Raw genomic sequence first — 8,743 nt, forward strand, 5'->3', positions numbered from 1 at the left:
TATAATATATATACGAATACATATATGAATATTATTCAGAAATAAAAAGAATGACATCTTGTCATTTGCAATAACATAGATGGAGCTAGAGAGTATAATGGTAAGTGAAATAAGTCAGAGGACAAATACCATATGATTTCATTCATGTGGAGTGTAAGAAACAAAATAAATGAACAAAGGGAAAAAAAAGAGAGACAAATCAAGCAACAGACTCTTAATTATAGAGAACAAACTGATGGTTACCAGAGAGGAAAAGAGTAGGGTGATGGGTTAAATAGGTGATGGCGATTACAGAGTGCATTTGTCATGTATGGTACTGGCACAAAAACATACACTCAGATCAACGAAACAGAATAGAGAACCCAGAAATGGACTCACAAATGTATGCCCACCTAATCTTTGACAAAGCAGGAAAGAATATACGATGGAATAAGACAGTCTCTTCAGCAAATGGTGCTGGGAAAACTGGACAGAGTCATTCAAGAAAATGCACCTGGACCACTTTCTTACACCATACACAAAAATAAACTCAAAATGGATGAAGGATATGGATGTGAGACAGGAAACCATCAAAACTCTGGAGGAGAAACCAGGAAACAACGTCTTTGACCTCAGTTGCAGCAATCTTTTACTCAACACATCTCCAAAGGCAAGGGAATAAAAAGCAAAAATGAACTACTGGGACCTCATCAAGATAAAAAGTTTCTGTCATGGTTTGCCTCTCTCCCTCTCCCCCACTATTTACCCCCTTTTTCTCCCCCACGGTGATGGGCATGGAGGAGGGCACTTGTGGGGATGAGCACTGGGTGTTATATGGAAACCAACTTGACAATAAACTNCAGCCTAAATGTCCATCAACTGACAAATGGGTAAGGAAGATGTGGTTTAGTAGGGGAGGCAAGATGGTGGAGAAGTAGGGAGCTCGGTGCATTTTGCTTGCCCCCATCTCTCATACAGAAAAGGCCTGAAGTCATAGGACACTGAGCCACAGGAGTTTGGGAAGAGAAAGAGACAGAGTACACTGGGAAGGCAACCTCATAAGTGCAAACTGGGGAAGATAAAAGCGGGCCAAGACTGGGGACACGGAGGGAGGGGAGTCCCCATCATGGGGAGCTGAGGGGAAAAGAAAGAGCTGCTGAAACTGCTCACAGAACTGTCCCTAGAGAAGAGAAAAACCTCCGCTCGGACAGAGAGTGTTCTTAATTCTATCTGGGGTGCTGACTTTGATCTAGGGGCCCCCAGTCCCAGACGGCGCTGCTCCACTGCTCTCCCGGCTCCATCCCCGGTGGCAGGGGCAGGGGTGGGGGTGGGGGGTGCTGCTGACCTAAGNAGCGACCTGCGGGACTGTGTTTCAGCGAGATCAATAAAGCGTGTGGACTGGGACCTGGAAACGAGGCGGGGCTTGGGACATAGAGCACGGCCCACCTTGGCTACTCCTGCAGCACAGGGAGATCGCACCCAAAAGAGTGATTTACAATGCCTGGTTCCAGAAGGGACTGGGGCGCCGCCATTTTTCTCCCCACAACCACAAGGCAGGACTGCAGTGGAGGTAAGACCTGGCTACACCAAACCACGCCCATCCCCACTAGAGAGCTGTTTTTTGTTTTGTTTTGCTTTGTTTTTTAGTGGAGCCCAGGGCAAGCCAACATGGATACACTGCTGTGATTAATTCTAGATCAATTCATTCTATTCAGATATATTTTCCTTGTCTCATTCATATCCCTCCCAGTCCAGTGCTGGACTGGGCACTCTGCTCATTGGTTTGCTTAAACATTCACATTTAATCCATTCTCTAGATGTACATCCTACATCTCCACCACTACCTTTCTATCTCTCTCTCTCTGGAGTAATCAGACTATATAGTTTCTCTGAGTAACATTATCTTCATTTCTTTCTCTTAGCCGCTTACCATATTCTCCACTTTCTCTCTCTGAATTAAGCCTCTTAGTCTCTCTGCCTTGTTGTTGTCCAGTTTCTCTTCCTCTCCGCCCTGTCATTTCTCTCTTTGTATATGCTCTTCCATCATCACTGCATACACCCTGCTCTTTATTTGTAGCTGGGAATTCTCATTTTATGTCTCTAGACTCTCCTTTATCTTTTGGGTTTTTCCTTTTTTCTTTTCTTTTCTTTTCTTCTTTTTTCTTTTACTTTTTTTAATTTTAATTTTTATTATTTGTTTTTTCTCCTTCCTCTTTTTATTTCTTTGTTTTTCGTCCTTTCTTTCTTTTTCATTTTCCCTTTTGGTTTGCGTGTTTGTTGGATTTGTCCGTACATTTGTGTGCCTTTCTTCCTTGTGTGTTTGTCTGTCTGTTTTATTTTCCAAGGCTACCTCAAGAAACAAGCCAAAGTATACATGGTGGAAAGTCCCTGATACCACTATGAGTAGGGAATTAAATTTAAAAAAAAAAAACCCCAAAGTCTCAACAAGACAGACCAAGAGACATCATTCAAAGAATGCATCCTGAATGGACAGACCTTGGACAGTAAAGAGCCTTCTTTAATACAGCAGTACTCGCAGGTGGAGCGTGTATAATAAGCTTTTAAAACTAACAAGGGACAAAAGCTAGCCAAAATGACAAAACAGAAGAACTCTCCTCTAAAGAAATTCCAGGAAGAATTGACTGCTAAAGAACTGCTCAAAACAGATATAAGCAACATAACTGAACAAGGATTTACAATAATAGTCATAAAATTAATCGCTGGGATTGAAAAAGGCATGGAAGACTTCAGAGAAACTATTGCTACAAAGACTATGGAGCTTAAAAATACTTGTGATGAATTAAAAAATGCTATAAATGAGGTGCATAATAAAATGGAGGCATCCAATGCACACATTGAAGTGGCAGAGAGGAGAATAGGTGAATTAGAAGACACAATTATAGAAAAAGAGGTAGCCAAGAAAGAGAGCTAAACAGATCCAGGGACATGAAAGGAGAGTTTGAGAGCTGAATGATACAATCAAACGAAATAATATCCATATCATAGGAATTCCAGAAGAGGAAGAAAGAAAGGCGATGAAGGAGTCCTTGAACACATGATAGCAGAGAACTTCCCCAATCTGGGGAAGGAAACAGACATTGAAATCCAAGAGGCACAGAAAACTCGGAAGTAACTTGAATCGATCTTCTGCAGGACATATCCTAGTGAAACTGGCAAAATATAAGGACAAAGAGAGAATTCTGAAAACAGCTAGGGATAAAAGGGCCCTAACATACAAAGGGAAACCTATCAGAGTGGTGACAGACCTATCCACTGAAACTTGGCAGGCCAAGGAATAGCAGGAAATCTTCAATGTGATGAAAAGGGAAAATATGCAGCCAAGAATCCTCTATACAGCAAGCCTGTCGTTCAGAATAGAAGGAGAGAAAATGTCTTCCCAAATAAACAAAAATTGAAAGATTTCGTCACCACTAAACCAGCCCTACAAAAAATCCTAAGGGAGACTCTATGAGGGAAATGTTGCAAGGAACACAAGGTACCAGAGACACCATCACAAGCATGAATCCTACAAAGTACACAATGACTCTAAACCCATATTTTTCAATAACCCTGAATGTAAATGGGCTAAATGCTCCAATCAAAAGACATAGGGTAGCAGAATGGATAAAAAACCAAAATCCATCTATTTGCTGTCTACAAGAAACTCATTTTAGACCTGAGGAAACCTTCAGATTGAAAGTGAGTGGATGGCAAAATAAATATCATGCTACTGGAAGTCAAAAGAAGGCTGGAGTAGCTATACTTATGTCAGACAAACCGGACTTTTAATGAAAGGCAGTAACAAGGGATGAAGAAGGGCATTATATAATAATTACAGGGTCTATCCATCAGGAAGAGCTAACAATTATAAATGTCTATGGACCAAATACGGAAGGACGCAAAAACATAAAACAATTAATCACAAACAGAAACACTTATGGATAAGAATGTGCTAATAGCAGGGGACTTTAACACTCCACTTACAGCAATGGATAAATCAACTAGACAGAAAATCACTAAAGAACCAATCGACTTGAATGACACATTGGACCAGATGGATTAGACAGGTATATTTAGAAGTCTACATGCTGAGGCCATGGAATTCACTTTCTTCTCAAGTGGCACATACTCCAAGATAGATCACATACTGGGACATAAAGCAGCCCTCAATAAATATAAAAGAATTGAGATCATACCATGCAAACTTTCAGATCACAGTGCTATGAAACCTGAAATCAACCACAAGAAGAAGTCTGGAAAACCTCCAAAAACATGGAGGTTAAAGAACACCCTACTAAAGAATTAATGGGCTAATCAGGCAATTAGAGAAGAAATTTAAAAATATATGGAAACAAATGAAAATGAAAATAGAGCAACTCAAACTCTATAGGATGCGGCAAAGGCAGTCCTAAGAGGAAAGTACATTACACTCCAGGCCTATTTCAAGAAATTAGAAAAAGCACAAGTGCAAAATCTAAGAGTTCACCTAAAGGAACTACAGGCAGAGCAACAAGAGCACCCCAAACCCAGTAGAAGAGAAATCATAAAAATCAGGGCAGAAATAAACAATATAGAATACAAAAGAAAAAAAACAGTTGAACAGATCAATGAAACCAAAAGTTGGGTTTTTGAAAAAATAAACCAAGCTGACAAACCTCTAGCCAGGCTTCTCAAAAAGAAAAGAGAAAGCACCCAAATAGACAAAATCGTGAATGAAAATGGACTTATTACAACCAATCCCTCAGAAATACAAGCAATTATCAGGGATACTATGAAAATTATATGCCAACAAACTGGACAACTTAGAAGAAATGGACAAATTCCTAAACACACATTCACTACCAAAATTCACATGGCAAAGGATAGAAAATCTGAACTGACCCATAACTAGTGAAAAAATCGAATCAGTTATCAAAAATTTCCCAACAAATAAGAGCCCTGGGCNACAAAAGAAAAAAAACAGTTGAACAGATCAATGAAACCAAAAGTTGGGTTTTTGAAAAAATAAACCAAGCTGACAAACCTCTAGCCAGGCTTCTCAAAAAGAAAAGAGAAAGCACCCAAATNGAACTACGGGGGCTCCTGGGTGGCTAGGTCAGTTGAGTGTCCAACTTTGGCTCAGGTCATAATATCACGACTCATAGATTCAAGCCCCATGTCAGGCTCTGTTCTGACAGCTAGCTCAGAGCCTGGAGCATGTTTTGGATTCTGTATCTCCCTCTCTCTTGACCCTCCCCTGCTCATGCTGTCTCTCTCTCAAAAATAATTTTTTTTTAAAAAAGAGAACTACAGTCCAATATCCTTGATGAATACGGATGCAAAACTCCTCAACAAGATACTTGAAAATCACTTCAACAGCACATAAAAAGAATTATCCACCATGATCAAGTGGGAATCATTCCTGGATTACAGGGCTGGTTCAAAATTTGCAAATCAATCAATGTGATACATCACATTAACGAAAGAAAAGGTAAAAACCCTTTGATCCAATTGATAGATGCAGAAAAAGCATTTGACAAAATACAGCATCCCTTCTTAATGAAGACCCTTGAGAAAGTCGNGACCATGGGGGAGGAGAAAGCAAAAAAAGCAGTTACATAAAGGAGGGAGGCAAACCATAAGAGACTCTTAAATACTGACAACAAACTGAGGGTTGATGGGAAATGTAGGAGAGGGGAAAATGGGTGATGGGTATTGAGGATGGCACTTATTGGGATGATCATTGGGTGTTATATGGAAACCAACTTGACAATAAACTATACTAAAAATAAAAAAATTTTGAAAGAAGTGGTGTATATACACAATGGAGTATTACTTGGCAATCAAAAAGAATGAAATCTTGCCATTTGCAACTACATGGATGGAACTAGACGGTATCATGCTAAGCTAAATTAGTTAGAGAAAGACAAATATCATATGACTTCATTCATATGAGGAATTTAAGTTACAAAACAGATGAACATAAGGGAAGGGAAGAAAAAATAATATAAAAACAGGGATGGGGACAAAACATAAAAGACTCTTAAAAAAAGAGAACTAACGTAGGGTTACTAGAGGGGTTGTGGGAGGGGAGATGGTCTAAATGGGTAAGAAGCATTTAGAAATCTACTCCTGAAATTGTTGTTGCACTATATGCTAACTAATTGGATGTAAATTAAACAATAAATAAATGAAAAGGAGAGCATTTGTCGTGATAGCACCAGGTGATGTATGGAATTGTTGAAGCACTCTATTTTTCACCTGAAACTAATATAACAGTATACGTTAATTATACTGGAATTTAAATTTTAAATACATTAAAATAAAATAAAATAAAATAAAATAAAATAAAATAAAATAAAATAAAATAAAATAAAATAAAGCAGTGACCACATAAAGGGTACTTGGCACAGTGATAGGCACTTAGAAAGTGCTCAGTAAATGTTAACTGTGATCATCAAATGGCAAGACAGCACTTGCTTTCAGTTCAACCCTTTATATCCCTAAGATAATTTCTACACCAGACACTGGAGAAGAGAGTCATGGGGAAGGACAGGACCCTGTGCATGGAAAGGAGTAAATGAGAACCAAAGGCCAGTCCTCACCAGGAGTTGGCATACTGGACCACACTGTATCCAAACCCAGCACTCTCCATAAGGAAGGTTGTTGGCTGCTCTGTGTCCAAGTTGAAACAGAGAGAAGAAGCCAAGCCTGGGAAAGGGAAGTGAGAAGAGAAGCTTTTAAGAAAGATCTTCTTCCTGTTCCGTTTCCTCAGATCCCAGACTCTGCTCTCCCCTCCAGGCCCAATGCCCCAGTGTCTCCTGGACTTCTGAAGTCTTAGGCTCAGGCTTCCCCCAGCCCTGCTTTTCTCCAGCAGGAAGTCCAAAGACAGCTCTTCACCCATAGGTCTGCTGGAAAGTTTCAATTCTCCATTTTCACAGAGAAACACCCAAGCTCCAACTCCTTTCCCATCCTGTGGCTTCTAGGAGAGTCCAGAAAAACTTGGACCAAGGTGACATTGTGAACAGAGCACAAGGTTGACTTGTTCTGCCTACTTAGGAAATCTCTGGATTGTTCAGGCAACTGGCTCCTCCCTCTCCATCCAAAAACTCCAGATACCAAGCCCTATGTAACTCCAGATCCCTCTCCTAATGCCTGCATCCAAAACATGTACATTCTCAGCTCTTTCCCTATCTGGACCCCAATCCTCTCATGTCCCTTCATTGGAGCCCACCACTTACCCATCAACAGGAGGAGGGATGTCCTGATCCTGGTCATGACTGGAAGGTAAGACATGGGCTTCTGAGCTCCTGAGCCACTGAGGGAACAGCTGGACAAAGGTACAGAGGAACCAAGTGAGCATAGAGGTAGTCAGGAGAACAGAAGCAGAGAAGGAAGTTGCCAGCATGACTCAGAGGTGGAGGGCGGAGAATAGGACTAAAATATACATAGAGAGGGGCTGAGGCAGCCCACACATCGTTGGTACAGGAGTCTTTCTAACCAGAGATGTCTTGACTTGCTTCTTTTGCTTTACCAAACTAGACTTTGGTGAATTCAAATCCCCTCCTTCTCCCACCTCTCTAGCTTCTCTAGTCGTTACTGCAGAAGGTTCCTCTTGACCTTGAAACTTCAGTTAGCCTGGGGAGGGAAAACAGGCAGATGCCAGGGTGAATTTATGGCCCAAATGGAGAGTCTGGTGGGTACTCTCAGACCTGGAAACCTCCGGGCTGAGGCAAGCTTCTTGAACTTAGGAGGAAAAAGGAGTGGGTATTTAGTCTTTTACTCAACAAGCCTCATTTGAGGCTAATTATGCATCTCTCTGTTGCCAAAGAGATAAAACAAACCGCAAGGCCCAGCCCTGAGGTCAGTAGAGAGGGCAAATGTGCAAACAGGAAGGTTTTACTATAAGATGAGAAGTCCATTGACCACAGAGTCCCTTATCCACTTGGAAGGGTGTGGATTTCTGGAAAGTCTTCCTGGCACTTGAGCTGAGTGTTGAAGGCAACTGATTGTAGGGGAGCATATCTCAGAAGGGGTAGACAAATATGGATGAGGCATGAGACTGGAGGGCCTCTTAGGAAACCAGTGATGGGAAACCAGAGAGTGGGAGGTGGGAAATGACAAGAGATGAGATCAGTGTCATGGGGGAAGGAGAGAAGGGGAAGCAGGCCCCAAGCCCGGAAATCCCCCTTAAGGTATGTTGATTTTATCCTGAAGGCAGAGAGAAGCATTGAATCAAATTGGGAAGACTGAAATCTTCAAATTTACATTTTAGAAAGCTAGAAAGAGGAGCTGTATGGGGCATGGTTTCATTGGGAACTAACTGGAGACAAATCAGTCAAGAGGGCCCTGTGGGGGTAAGCTAGTGCCCATCGGGATGGACTGTAGGCTGACTGGTCTCCGAGGGGAAGACAGTGGTGATGATCCCTGAGAATACTTGGAGGAAGTTGAGGCAATGGGTGAGGGCAACTTTGGTTTTTAGAAAGCCAAAATTTAGTGTTTAAGAGTTGGACGCTCACTAAGTGTCCATCAACAGATGAATGGATCAAGAAGATGTGGTTTATCTATACCATGGAATACTACATGGCAATGAGAANCTCAACCTCTCTAGGCTCCAGTTTCCACTTCCTCAAAATGAAGGTGATAATAAAATTGCATTACTCCTGGGGTGCCTGGGTGACTCAGTCGGTTAAGCGTCCGACTTCGGCTCAGGTCAGATCTCACAGGTCGTGGGTTCGAGCCCCGCATCAGGCTCTGTGCTGACAGCTCAGAGCCTGGAGCCTAG

General features: G+C 41.5%; 1 protein-coding gene across 1 annotated transcript in view; it reads right to left on the reverse strand.

Annotated features, from left to right (window-relative positions):
- Positions 1-7,318, reverse strand: part of ITGAX (integrin subunit alpha X) — a 62,360-nt gene extending 55,042 nt beyond the window's left edge. Inside the window, exons 1-2 of the mRNA XM_077760305.1 lie at positions 7,200-7,318; positions 6,564-6,669 (exon numbers count right to left, since the gene is read on the reverse strand). Of these exons, the coding sequence (XP_077616431.1) occupies positions 6,564-6,669; positions 7,200-7,254 (161 nt within the window). The 5' untranslated portion in view covers positions 7,255-7,318. The remainder of the gene's footprint in view (positions 1-6,563; positions 6,670-7,199) is intronic.
- Positions 7,319-8,743: the final 1,425 nt, after the last annotated feature.

This window comes from Crocuta crocuta, unplaced genomic scaffold (genome assembly GCF_008692635.1).
Source record: "Crocuta crocuta isolate KB4526 unplaced genomic scaffold, BGI_CrCroc_1.0 scaffold73, whole genome shotgun sequence".
In the NCBI taxonomy this organism is placed as follows: domain Eukaryota; kingdom Metazoa; phylum Chordata; class Mammalia; order Carnivora; family Hyaenidae; genus Crocuta; species Crocuta crocuta.